At 51.1% G+C, this 13,220-nt stretch overlaps 1 protein-coding gene across 4 annotated transcripts; it reads right to left on the reverse strand.

The window, feature by feature from the left end:
• Positions 1 to 217: 217 nt before the first annotated feature.
• On the reverse strand, positions 218 to 10,290 carry Neurl3 (neuralized E3 ubiquitin protein ligase 3). 4 transcript variants are annotated; one of them, XM_006495847.1, is made up of 7 exons: positions 10,251 to 10,290; positions 9,989 to 10,062; positions 8,954 to 9,199; positions 6,019 to 6,120; positions 4,829 to 5,317; positions 4,272 to 4,325; positions 1,406 to 2,169 (listed from the first exon to the last, which is right to left on the reverse strand). In XM_006495847.1, exons 4-7 carry the CDS (start codon positions 6,086 to 6,088, stop codon positions 1,976 to 1,978), a joined length of 807 nt encoding a protein of 268 aa, XP_006495910.1. In that variant the 5' UTR covers positions 6,089 to 6,120; positions 8,954 to 9,199; positions 9,989 to 10,062; positions 10,251 to 10,290; the 3' UTR covers positions 1,406 to 1,975. The 4 variants fall into 4 exon arrangements, with proteins under 4 accessions (XP_006495911.1, NP_700457.1, XP_006495910.1 ...); XM_006495846.3 differs by lacking the exon at positions 10,251 to 10,290 and having other exon boundaries at positions 9,989 to 10,074; XM_006495848.3 differs by lacking the exons at positions 6,019 to 6,120; positions 10,251 to 10,290 and having other exon boundaries at positions 218 to 2,169; positions 9,989 to 10,073.
• Positions 10,291 to 13,220: the final 2,930 nt, after the last annotated feature.

A 13,220-nucleotide genomic window follows, 5' to 3' on the forward strand; every position in this document is an offset into this window, starting at 1 on the left:
AAAAAAACAAACCCACTGTGCTTTAATTTTTTTTTTCCCACCTTACGTTAAAGACTGGATCTTGTGGTTGGACCTCCATCAGTGAGGTACAGTTCAGCTTCCCTTTTGCATCAGGGATAAAAACCAGAAGGACGTCCCGGTCCCCGAGCTTAGGCCACCTCTTTTGCAGGTGGGTAACAACTCGTGCAAAAGTAAGGACACAGATAAGACACTTTACTTATTGCCTTAGTTAGGATTTTACTGCTGTGAAGAGACACCATGACCAAGGCAACTCTTATAAGGACAACATTTAATTGGGGATGGCTTACAGGGTGAGAGGTTCAGTCCATTATCATCAAAGCAGGAAAACGACAGCATCCAGGCAGGCGTGGTGCAGGGGGAGCTGAGAGTTCTACATCTTCATCTGAAGTCGGCTAGTGGAAGACTGACTTCCAGGCAGTTAGGATGAGGGTCTTATAGCCCACACCAACAGTGATACACCTACTCCAACAAGGTCACACCTACTCCAACAAGGCCACACCTACTCCAAGGAGGCCAAACCTTCTAATAGTGCCACTCCCTGGGCTGAGCATATACAAACCCTCACAATTATAATGGCGGTCTCTTTTTTGTGATCTCAGAACTATTCCTAACCTGTGACAAAATATCTCAACCAAATCAACTTAAGGAAGCAAGAGCTTATTTTACCCCACAATTCCGAGTCCCAGTCCATCATTTCCAGGAAGTCAGAGCTTGAGACAACTGGTCAAAGTGTGCCCATTGTCTAGAAGCAGACCACTGAATGCCTGTGCCCTGGGCTCTCTGTCCCTCTCAGTCTAGAGCAGTGTTTCTCAACAGGGGCCACATACCAGCTGTCCTGAGTATCAGATATTTACATTATGATTCATAACAGTAGCAAAATTACAGTTATGAAGTAGGGAACAAAATAATTTTATAGTTGGGGGTCACCGCAACATAAGGAACTGTATGAAAGGGTCACAGCATTAGGAAGGCTGAGAACCATTGCTCTAGAGGCCCAGCTCATGAAATGGTGCCAGCCACATTCAAGGTGGGTTTACAACTCAATTAACCCAATCAGGAAATTCCTCATAGGCATCCCCAAAGGCCAACCGCCAGGAGACACTCCCTTACTGAGTATCCGTTTCCAGGTGATCCAAGATTCTGCAAGCTGATGATTGCAGCCAATCACCAATCACCACAGTGGTTGCTGGGTGAAGGCGGCCACACACAGCTTCTGGATACAGAGGCTTCCTGCTCTGAACCTCCATCAGGCTGGGAGCTTTGCCTTGCTTCTCTGGGCCAAGCTCCCTGCTCCCCACCCCCAGGCAGACCCTTCCAGGACTCACTGGTTGGAGGTTCTCTGACCTCCTCTGGCCACAGGTTTATAAAACTGGGTGTAAAGAGGTCTTCAAGTGGCTTGCCATGGCCAGGAACCCCTCAACCATAGTCAGCAAACTCTCAGCGTCTGCCAGTAGACGTAGGTGGGGTCAGTGCTCTGTCACAAGGCCATTTTTTCTACCACTTTGCCTGGCAAGAACTCAGCCCCCGACCTTCCCCTTCACACCAATGAACCAATCTTGTTGGACTGTGAGATTGAGCTCCCACAAATAGAATGGAACATAGCCATCACCTACATCAAGGATAAAGGTTTTTGGTTCCCCAGTCTCAGTTTAAACACTATAAACTGATTAAATTTGACAAATATGTTGGGCATAGGGGTTCCTACATAGAAAAGCCCCAAGTTGGGGCTTCCTTAACTAATATTAATACCTGCCTTCCACCCATGTCAGAACCTCCTGAAGTCCCCAGAATTCAACTGGAAGGGCAAAGTCTTCAGACTCAGAGCTGGGAATGTTGACTGAATCCTGCCATGTTCAGTAACTAGAGTCCAGGGACCTGCCAGAGCCCCATCCAGTCCTTAATGTAAGGCCAGTGTGGTCAGAGCCAGGTCCCATCTGCCCAAGAAGTCATCTTCTCAGGAGCCTTCCTCAGCCTTCAGTGAAGACACTACAGCCACCTCCTCGATCTGCCAGCGACATATGGGGCACCTGGCCGTGTCTTTGAAGATGTGCCAGGCACAGGAGCCACAGAAGTGTGAGTGGCCACAGGGCATGAGGCGGGTGTTGGCAGTGTTGTGGAAGCAGATGACACACTCCTCTCCTGATATGACTGGAAAACAAGAAAGCATAGGTCAGGGGTACACATGGAGGGTGTGTCTCGTCTCTTACCACAGGGTGGGAAAGCCCAGTGTCCCGAGGGACAGGATACCCTGTGACAAGCCACTCAATGCAACTGCAGGAAAACCAGCAATATACCCACAGCCCTGAATCTAGGCTTTTGCTTCCCGGTTTCCCATCTGTTTTCTGAAACTATCACATGGAAAGATCTAGAAAAATAAAATCGAGAGTACTAAGTAATTGCTTTACTGTATGTTGTTATGGTTCTATTTTGTGATAAGTTATTATTGCTGATCTATTCCTATGATGAATTTATAAATCCAAGTTCAGCCTAAACAACAGCTCACGGGAGACTGAGATCTAGGCATTGTTAGCCTCTCGGAACACATCCTCAGAAGGTCCAGGGATCCAGCAAAGCTCTAGCTTGTATACAAGAAAAACAAAGCCCACACATTTCCTCTACACAAGCTCATACACACTCATAAATAACAAGTGAGTCTAGCATGTTTTTTATATGCTTATAGTCTGCTTAGCTGGTGAAGCTTTATTTTATTTAATTTTTTATCTTCTTTTGCTTTCTTTGTGTAGCTCTAGCTGGCCTGGAACTGGCTGACCAACTCAGATTCATACAGATGTGCCCGCCTCTGCCTCCCAGACACTGTGATAAAGGTGTGGCCACTGCCTATGAAGCTTTGGATTAGGGGTGGATTTTGGTTTGGTTTGGTTTTGCCTTTTATTTATTTATTTTTCTCATACTGGGAACTGAATCCAGAGCCAGGCCTTGGCATACACAAGGCAAGCCTCTACACCTAAGCAGTATACCCACTTGACTTTTTTGTTTGTTTGTTTGTTTCTTTTTTGAAACAAAGAACTCATTTAGCCTAGGCTGACCCCAAACCCACTATATGTAACTGAAGATAACCTTGAAATTCTGATCCCCTCACACCCACTCTTATCACTAAGATTTTATTCAGTGCTGTGAGTCAAACCAAGAGCTTTGTGCACGCTAAGCAAACACTCTACCAGCTGAACTGTATCATCAGCCTAGTGTGCATGTGTATGTGTGCATGCAAGCCTGTGTGTGCATGCCTTGTGTGTGCATGTGTATGTATCCATGCATGTGTGTGTGCATGTGTGCATGTGTGCATGTGTGTGTATGTTCATGTTTGTGCATGTGCATGCATGCGTGTGTTGCTTGTACGTGAGTATGCATGTGTGTGAGTGCACATGTGTGCATGTGTGTCCATGCAGTATGTGTGTATGTATTGTGCATGTGTGAGTGTGTGTGTATGTGTGTGTACATGTGTCTGTATATGTACACATTTGTCTGTATGTGCATGTGTGTTTTGTATGTGTACATGTTTGTGTGCGAGTGTGTATATACACACTTGTCTGTGTGTGTGTGTGTTCATGTCTGTCTAATAGATGTCAGGGGCTTCCCTCCATCATGCTCCACCTTGGGTTTGATACAGGTTCTCTCACTGAACCAGGAGCTCATTGATTGGCTCGCCTGGCTGGACAGCGAGTCTCAGGGATTCTTTATTTCCATGTTCCCAGCATGCGCCTGTCTGTCCACACGGGTTCTGAGGACTCAGTTCAGACCAAGCAGGCGCATCCCCAATGGAACCGGCACTCTATCAGTATGCTTTAAAAAGAAAAACAAAAGAGGGACCAGAAAGAGTCGGTTCTGCGGTTTCAGGTACTTACTCTTGGTGGAGGAACCAAGTTTGATTCCCAGCAACCATGTGGCAGCTTAACTCCTTCTTAGAGCCTCCAGGCACATAGATGATTTTTTTTTTTAAAGAAAAAAAGCTTAAACTAGGCTGTAATCCCAGCATTTGGGAGAGTGTTTAGAATAAGTTTGAGGGTAGATTAGGCTATATGAGACTTGTGAGAGAGGGGCGTGGTTCATGAATATACTCTCCTAATTTGGAAAATGGTCAATGTTCTAGAAGGCAGGAAACATTACATTGTTTCTGGATCTCTGGTGGTCAGTAAACTGTGGGAGACTTGTCTGTGGGACCTAGAAAGATGACTTTGAACAGCCAGACTTCCCAGCCACTGAGTGATGGGGTTCCCGGGGTGTGCACTCACCTTCAGACTCTGGCACAGGCTCACCACTACGAATCCAGGCGTTGGCTTTGGGATCTAAGGCAGAAAGGGAAGTTCAGGGCCAGGAATCCACACACGTGCATGTACATGCAGGTACACACATGCACGCGCGCGCGCGCGCGCGCACACACACACACACACACACACACACACACACACACGCATGCACACTTGCTACCCCAAGGCATCACGCTCCCTTCTTCAAGGCTGGTCTCCTGGTTGTGTTAAGAACCTTTCTGCGCTTTCACGTCTTTGTAGGTTTTTGTTTGTTTTGTTTGTTTTTGCTTTTGTTGATTTTTTTCGCTTCACCTTAGTATGGATGAACTACTTAAGGTGCAAGGGTCTATCCAAATGCTTCCTCCTTTGTGAACCGTGGCCAGCCTTCTAACAGCGTTTAGAGAGAGGACTGGTCAGGGGCTGATGGCATACTGAGAATAAAGAAATGAACAGTTCTATTACGGTCTCTAGTCAGGCGCATGAAGTCATTTGGACCTTTGTCTCCATGCCACACTCAGTATCGGGACCCCAAGGAGTCTCACCCAGAAGCTCAATGGCTTTCGTGGTCCCGTACACATCCATCACCGCCCAGAGCGGGGCGCCCTGGACCAGCACGTCTTTGCGCAGCAAGAGGGGGCGGCCAGCGTTGACCTTGGCGAAGAGCCACCCTCTACGGTTCACCCAGAAGCAGACCACATTCCCCGCACGAACGAAGCCCTCTGGAAGCAACGCTGCCCACGTGGGACTCTGCTCCTCCAGGTCCGGGCACACGAAGGGTGGCAGGCAGGACGCGGCCACTTGCGCAGGGTCCAGGCGCGTGAAGCCCACGCGGAGGCCACCGCACCAGCCTTCTTCATGTCGCAGGACGCGCAGAGCAACACGCTCACCCGGCCAGACCGGCCTCTGGCTGAACACGATACCATCGTGGAACGTCGAGCGCCTGCGCGCTGTGCTCCGCTGATCGTCCAGATGCACCTGTGCGCCCGTGGCGTTCCCGTGGAAACTAAGGGCCTCGCGGGGCACCTCGGCATCTGTGGAGCAGAGCGGGGAGGTGAGCAGTCAGTGAGGGTCCATTCTAACCCACCGGCTTTCCAGGAAACGTCCAGCATGCCCTGGTCTCCTCCACCGCCATTTCCATCACCCCCAGTTCCCAAACCAAACCAGACCTCATCTCACAAGCCCCAGGGATCTGCTTAAAGCCCCGTTGGGCAGCACACTCTACCTGTCTGTGTCTATTAACCTCCCCTGACCACAGTTCCCTGGGATGCCTAGCATGAAAAATTTAAGAACCTACATGTGTACCAGCCCTGTCTAAATCCACCCAAGCCATAGTTATTACTGGGACCGAATAGAAAAAGCAGCTTGCTTGTGTGGTGGTGCTGTAGTCCTAGAACTGTGAAGGCCTGCCTGGGCTACAGAAGGGGTTCCAGGCTAAGCCTGCCTGGGCTACATAGACAGTGAACCTTGTTAAACAAAATGAAGTCAAAGACTTAGACATGTGAACTCCAATGAATTTTTTTTTAACACTTCTTTACTGAGTGCACAAGTATTGGGATGCATGGGTGGAAGTCAGAGGACAACTTACAGAAGTCATTTCTCTCCTTCTACCTTCTGGTTTGGGGGTCTGAGCTATCTATTCCTCCAGCTTGTCCGCAAGCACCTTCACTCACGAAGCCTTTTCGCCAGCCCCTAGATGTAGTGCTTAGCCTGGAGGAGCCAGGCCTTTACTGACTGTGCATGCCTCGCAGGTGGCCCACAATAGCTCTGCTTTCCTCTCGGCTCCTCTGACCTCCTTCTCCCATAGGTGAGCTATATCAGCCCTCTCCCGCTGATCCTGGAAGAGAGGGGGACACAGCAGTTTCCCACAGGACAGGAGTGCAAGCTGAGAACAGGAGATGCCTATGTTCCCCCAAGGACCCAAGTGAGCTTTGGAACCAAGGGACTTCTGAAAGGCACCTGGCAGCCAGGAGGGAAAGTTCCCTGCTGGGCAGCCCTTCATCGCAGGGCTGGGAGAAAGCTGGAGTTTCCAGGCTGGGTTGATCAGATCCCAGAGACCTGCCTGCCTTTCCTCTTTAAGAAGGGGGTGGGGAGGAGGGTTAGAAGAGGAAGCTGGCTGAAAAAGGAAGATGAACTCAAGCTGAACTTGAGCCAGACTCCAGAGGAACCCCACCCCCACCCGCTGGCTGACCCCTGATCACAGGCCTGCCTACAGAGCCAAACATAAGACTGTGAGGTCCTGGTGCTACTGGCCAGAGCCCTCCCCATCCCTCAGCTGGGTCATAGCCACCACTGATGTGAAGGTCTCAAGTGAGGCTGTGGGCTAGGGGCTTGAGTAATAATCCTGGACAAGAGCAGATGCTGGAAACAGTCCCTCCGCAACCCTGCTGGTCCACCACAAAAGTAGAAATGGAGCAAGCAGGAGCCCCGGGCCTCAGCCACTACAGCCTCCACGGAAAGGGTTCAAATCCCCTTCCGGTCTGGAGGCTTTGGACTGCTCATCTTAAAATGGTGGCCAGTCCTCCCTGGCTGCAGGCAGGGTGTTCACCTGGGTGCGTTCCATCTCCAGGAGGACAGAGGACTGGAAGAATTGCTCTGGGAGAGGGAGACCTTCAGTTCACTGCCCCCATCTACTTCCCAGAAGAGAGGCAGGAGGATGGCTGATGGATATCAGTTCAGAAGAAGGGGGACTGCCCCAGGAATGGCCTCTGAGGGCACAAGAGTCCCAGGAAAAGAAAGCCTTGGCCTGGTTGGCAGCTTGCATGGGCAAAGCTCCATCCCCACTTAGGAGCCTTCCCAGGGATCTTTGGGAACCATGTCCTGTGTCACAGGGAAGAAGCTGAAGGGGACATGCTGCTGCCCCCGTGGGTCCCTAGGTGAGCAGTTAAACCACCTTCTCTCTTCTGCATGCTCAGGCCTTGTGTCCCTCTCTGGGTGTGGCTCCCAGGAGGTACCACCACTGGCAAGCCACAAGGGGCCTCTTAAGGCCTGGACTTGCTACACGCACTCTCTCATATGGCTTGTTTGGTTATTCACTGAGCACACGACCCAGATGGAGTAGAGCTGAAGGCCACCCTTACCCTGCCAGTCTCTCAAAGGCCTGCAGGACTTTGTCCCCCACAGAAGCCGCACCTTCCCTTTACACTGAGCACGGCTTCCTGGCTTTAGAGCTGGGTCACAGTGGCACGAAAGGGGTGGACACTTTTCTTCTGCCTTCCTCCTCCTGCAGAGACTGGCAGGCATCTTGGCCCTTTGACTGAGCAACCTGACAGACCCCACTGCTGGGCTGGGCTATGGCAGAGGTGGGCACAAGCTAAACGTGGCTCTCTAATTGGGTGTGTCCTGGTTGGCAGGGTTGGCACAGGGTTCAGAGTACTGTCTATCAAGAACTAGAGAATTCCTGTTCTAGACCCCATTTTTAAGCCAGGTCCTGAGGTTCCATACAATAGAGAGGTAGTCCTTCTCCAGTGACCCCCACCTTTGTGCTACCCACTGACGGAGGCTGGCCTGGATCTAGACTGCTAGGAAGTTGGGACAGGCCAGCCATGTCTGTAGGGTCATCTCCAGGCCTGGGCAGATGAAGACAAATTATAGTCTCTGCTGCAAGGCTCTGGGGATTTTAGTGATGGATGCTCAGCCACCTGCTCCGTGATGGCCTCCTAACTGCCAGCACCTTCAGCATCAAGGTCTTTGGGATGCCAGGCACCCAGTCAGCCCTTTGCAGAATCCTGTTCTCCCCTCTGCACCCCAGCATGCAGAGCTTGGGGAAGCTCAAGAAAGGTCCCTTCCTGTCCTCCCAGCCCCAAGGAGACTGTGGGCTCAGCTACACAGTTTCAGTCCCTCTCCCTCTCCCACTCCCTCCTCCCTCCTCTCCCTCTCCCACTCCCCCCCCCCCACATCTGTACCTGTTATACCCCATCCCTTTTGGCATTGTTACTGCCCTGCCTTGAATCCAAACACAGCTGCCACAGCAGAGGTGGCTCTGGGCGTGGCCGCCCACTGTGAGCAAGCCTTGGGTGCTTGCCAAGGGCCCTACACAGGGGCACTGATTGGCTTGGGGGGGCAGGTCTAGGGTGCCTGGTCCCCGTCTCTGTTCTAAGGGGTGGCATGCTATTTCCTGCTCACTCACCAGGCCCCTCTGCTAAGGGGACACGTGACCACAGGTACTGGTGTCTCAGAGAAACTTCTTATCTCATTACTATTTAGATATCTACATTTGGAGTCCTAAAGGACAGCAGGGTGGTGGCATAGTCCCAACCTTCAGACGAGAAAAAAACCAAGAGTCCAGGGACAAAAATGACTTGTCCACATTGCCACCGACAATTTGGCAAGGCTGAAATCCCTCGTTTTTCCACCGGCCTCCTAAGCTCTCCCCTTTTCCCCACCCCAGCCTTGATTCTCCCTTATCCAGTTCCTAGATAAAGACTGCTTACAGGTAGTGGGTGGGAAGGAGGGGTGTGTATCTCCGCAGCCATCTTGGACCAGACACCCCGCTTCTGCTGGGTTCCTGGGAAGGCAGGAAGCTCTCGCCCTCGCGCAGCCCAGACCATGGAGAAACCCACTCTAGGAGCCAATGAAGTCTCTGATCTCCCCTTTCCAGACCTCCCACCTGTACTCCATGCAGTCAGGACTCCAGAAGCCAGCTCAAGGCATACGGGAAATCTACTTACTGGCCTCAGGGCTGAGGAGAGAACCCATCAGCCTGAGCTCCTCCTGGGGCACAAGTCCCTGGGTCTGAAGATGTCTGTGAAGGCCAGTGGTCAGGGTTACAAGACTCCGGAAGGTTCCCCTTTTATAGGCTGGAGCTCACGTTACAGAGTTGTTGATTAATTAGATGCTGTCACGCATGACGATATCCGGGACTTTCCCCATGACCTCTCGTGGCTCACAGTGGACTGCTGCTGCAGCAGGCTGGTCTGAGATAAGAAGGGAAGCAGGGGCTGTAACTGTGGCTGCAGCAGACGGTTTTCTGTTTGACTTCTAAGCAGCCCTTGTCTGTGAATTATAATCGCATGTTAGTAAACACCCGTGCCGCCGCCACGCCCTCCCCCACTCTCCCCAACAAAGACTTTGGTGGTCCTGGTCTGGGATGAGATCTGGGCATTGGGAGTTTCAAGAGCATGCAGGAACTTTGATTAGCAGCCGGCATGGTGTCCAACCCCACATAGAGAAGGTGCGCAGCGCTGCTGAAGGTTAACTGATTGAGCTAAATCCTAGGACCTGTGAAGGTGAGGCCGCCCAGTGGCAAGGTTGGTTTGGGGGCTTACAACCCCACCCCCACCCCACCCCCCCTCCCCGCCAGATTAGGTCTTTCTTGAGATTCCAGATCAAAGCCACAATTCTGTGACTTCTGTGGCCCCTTTAAGAAAGGAACGGGGAGGGGGGGGGGCTGGCGAGATGGCTCAGTGGTTAAGAGCGCCGACTGCTCTTCCGAAGGTCCGGAGTTCAAATCCCAGCAACCACATGGTGCCTCACAACCATCTGTAACGAAATCTGATGCCCTCTTCTGGAGTGTCTGAAGACAGCTACAGTGTACTTACATATAATAAATAAATCTTTAAAAAAAAAAAAAGAAAGAAAGGAACAGGAGCACCTGGAAATGACAGTGAGCTAGACAGGACGGGGGGGGCGGGGGGGGGGCGGGGGCGGTTCGACTGAGGAGGGAAATAGAGGGCTGGAGACCCAGGTTGTGTCTGCTGTATTACCTTATGCAGATCCCTTCCTCTTCTTGAGGTCTGATGTTCTGGTTTGGGGACCTTTTCCAGCCAGCATGTGGTGCCTAAGTGAGAAGAAGTGGCCAGGGGAAGGTGAGTGTTATCAGTGTAGCCCTGGTTACCTTAGACATTGCTGTAACCCCTGGACTTTCTTTTTCCGGCCACACCCTTGCTGAGCGCCCTTTGTCACTGCACTAGATGTATAACTTCTGCCAAGACCACAGGTAGCTGCTCTAGAGCCAGTGCCAGTCACCTGGGCCGGAGTCCTGTGGCTTCTAAAGGTTGCAGTTCCCCCGATGCCCCGGCTGGCTCAGTCTAAGAGGTTCAGGCTCCTGGCACCTCCTGGCAGGCACACCAGTCTCTGGACACTTGTGGATGCTCCTCCCTTGCTGGGTTGCTCAGGGCTGGAGCCAAGAGATCCTTGTTGATTAGCCACATCCCCCTAACAGAGGTGTGTGGTGCCCAATCAGGGTGCCTGCTCTGCAGTTTTAGCCTTTCTAGAAAATGACTGGGCTAGCTGCAGACCAGCAGGCAGGTGGTATGGTCCCCAGACAGGACCTGTAGCCTGCTCGGGCTAGCAGCCAGCAAGGCAAAGGCAAGGCCAAAGACACCCACATCCAAGTGAATTTAGCTACCCCACTGACTGGATTCAGGATGTGCCGTTCTAAACAGGCTCCCTACATTTGGGGGGTTGCAGAAACAGGAAGGCCCCCCACCTTTCTCCCATGAAGCCAGCCCCAAGCTCCTCAAGCCCTGCTTACCGTGGACATCAGGGCGGGGGAGAACTGGATCAGACTGTTCCTGCTAGGCCCCGCCCTGTTCATCACCATCCCTTCACACTCACCTCTGCCCCAGTACCTTCACTATAATTGACAGTCACTCGTGGGCTCAACTTCTGCCTCCACCCTTCAGTGCTGGTGAGATGGCCCTGACCTGCTGCTAAGTCTGACCCAGGGACCCACATGGTATATGGAGAAGACTGACAGCTGCCCTCTGACCTTCACACATGTCGTGGCACATGTATGTCCACACCCACTAAACAAATCATACACACCACACACACACACAAGCTTCATGCCTGCTAGGCAAGCACCCTGCCAACTTAGCTACACCCCCAGTGGCATTTTCCTTCTTTGAAAATACTTTTATGTTTTATTCTTTGACAGTCTCATACACATATATGGTGAGGGTTTTAATCTTAAATTTTATTCTTATTATTTTAATCCTATATATTGTATGTGTCTGGCTGTAGCTCTGTGCCCCTGAGTGTGGCAGTCCTTGGAAGCCGGAACCTTTGGATTGCCTTGGGACTGGACATACAGGCAGTTGTGAGCCCAGACAACGCGGGTCCTCTGGAGGATCAGTAAAGTGCTCTGAACAACCAAACCATCTCCATGACAACCCTGTTCCTCTTGTCCCCTCCTACCCCATATGGACTCGACTCATTCTTCTTCCTTACAGGTCTCTCTCCAGCTTTCATTCCTGTTTTGTTTTTTATGGCCCACTAAGTTTAGTTTCACTTGCCTGCAGACATGTGCATGTGTGCAGGGTTACTGAATGGCTCACAGGCGACTTTCTAGTGGTTACACCCTGAACAAAGATGACTCCCCCTCCCTCAGCAGACGGTAACTACCAAGAACCTCTCCACTTGGGGTAGATCCTTGTCTGCCCATCCCCTCTCTGGGTTTTTATTTCTGGAAGGCTCCACATATCATTAAATTCACATCCATACTAAATGAATGCACTTTACAACAGAGGTGCCTGGGAACTCTTCACACCAGCCGAGTTGTGCAATCAGCCAAGGTGCACATAGGCAGATAAGGGAAATGCAGTTTCACTCAGCCATAAAGAAAGGAGTTACCATTCTCAGGGAAACGATCAGAGCTGGAGATCATCGATCATCGCGTTAAGCAAAACAAGCCGGACTCAGAAAGACAAACGTCATCAGTTTTCTCTCATATATAGAATGCAAATTTAGAAAGTAAGGTGTGTACTGCTAGGAGATGTGTCACCGATAGAGAGCTTACCCAGCATGCACCAGGTCTAGGTTCCATCCCTCCTAGTGATGGAGGAAGGAAGGGAGACAATATAAGGGACTCCTTGTGGGTGATGCTTCGTTGCCTTGAGACAGATTTCACTCTTTATTCCAGGCTGGTTTGGAATTCAGAGCAATCCCCCTGCCTCAGGCTCCACATTTCTGGGGTCAAAGGTGTGAGCCACCATGCTCAGCTAGAAGGAAGTCTTTGGAAAAGGGGGGGGCTTCGAGGGAAGGGAACAGAAGGCAGTGTGAGTTAAACATGACCAAAGCACATGGCAGATGTGTGTGTTGATGGCATAGAGAAGCCATTGCTTTGTACAGTGATCAGAAATGTGTGCACCCCCTGTCTTATTTGTGTCTTGTGTACCAAGGGTCCTAGCCATGATATTCTCCTAGACATTGTTGCTATAAGTTCAGTACTATACTAACTCAACAGTCCTTGAGGCAAGTCCTTAGAAAGAGTCTATTTGTAACCACTCCCATTTCACAAAAGAGGAAACTGAGGCACAAGATGCACAAACTGTTCCAGGAAGATGGCTCAGTGGGTGAAGGTGCTTGCTTGCCACAGGACCCTGGCAACCTGAGTGAGATCTCTGGAACCCACACTAAGGTAGGTGAGAACCGATTCCAGACGTCGTCCTCTGACCCACACACCCATACACATAAAAAAAGAGAAGGAGAAGGAGAAGGAGAAGGAGAAGGAGAAGGAGAAGGAGAAGGAGAAGGAGAAGGAGAAGGAGAAGGAGAAGGAGAAGGAGAAGGAGAAGGAGAAGGAGAAGGAGAAAGAAGGAGAAAAGCTTCTGCCGTCTCCGCCATGTGGCTTTGCTGCTTTGATGCCTCACTGGCTCTTTGTAGATATTTAGCTGACTGGGCTGGCACATAGTAGGAGTTTTACAAATAGCCTCTGATAGGTCGTCTAAGTGTCCATTGGATGCTATCATCAAGCTGGTGCCTTGGAAGTCCTGTTTCCAAGACAGGACAGGATCTGTAAGACTGGTCGAATAGGCCTGCCTAAGGAAATGCAGCGGTGATCGGGGCGCCCTCTGCTGTCTATAGTCAGTATTGCAGGATGCAATTGAGGCCCTGTGAGCCTGCAAGCCCAGGATGGGGTCAGCAATTGCCAGAGAAGCTTCAGAGGCCTCCACACCTCCTCCTGTTATCCCCAAACTTCCCGTCTCCCCCTAT

Source organism: Mus musculus, chromosome 1 (assembly GCF_000001635.26).
Source record: "Mus musculus strain C57BL/6J chromosome 1, GRCm38.p6 C57BL/6J".
Classification (NCBI taxonomy): domain Eukaryota; kingdom Metazoa; phylum Chordata; class Mammalia; order Rodentia; family Muridae; genus Mus; species Mus musculus.

What these genes read in the sequence shown, in the direction of transcription:
- Neurl3 (XM_006495847.1), bottom strand. Translation starts at nt 6,088, where the DNA reads ATGGGAGAAGGAGGTCAGAGGAGCCGAGAGGAAAGCAGAGCTATTGTG. An exon ending in GAAAGCCATTGAGCTTCTGG is followed by an intron (nt 4,326 to 4,828) that starts GTGAGACTCCTT and finishes TTTCTGCCTTAG; the next exon opens with ATCCCAAAGCCAACGCCTGG. An exon ending in GCCTGTGCCAGAGTCTGAAG is followed by an intron (nt 2,170 to 4,271) that starts GTGAGTGCACAC and finishes CTTGTTTTCCAG; the next exon opens with TCATATCAGGAGAGGAGTGT.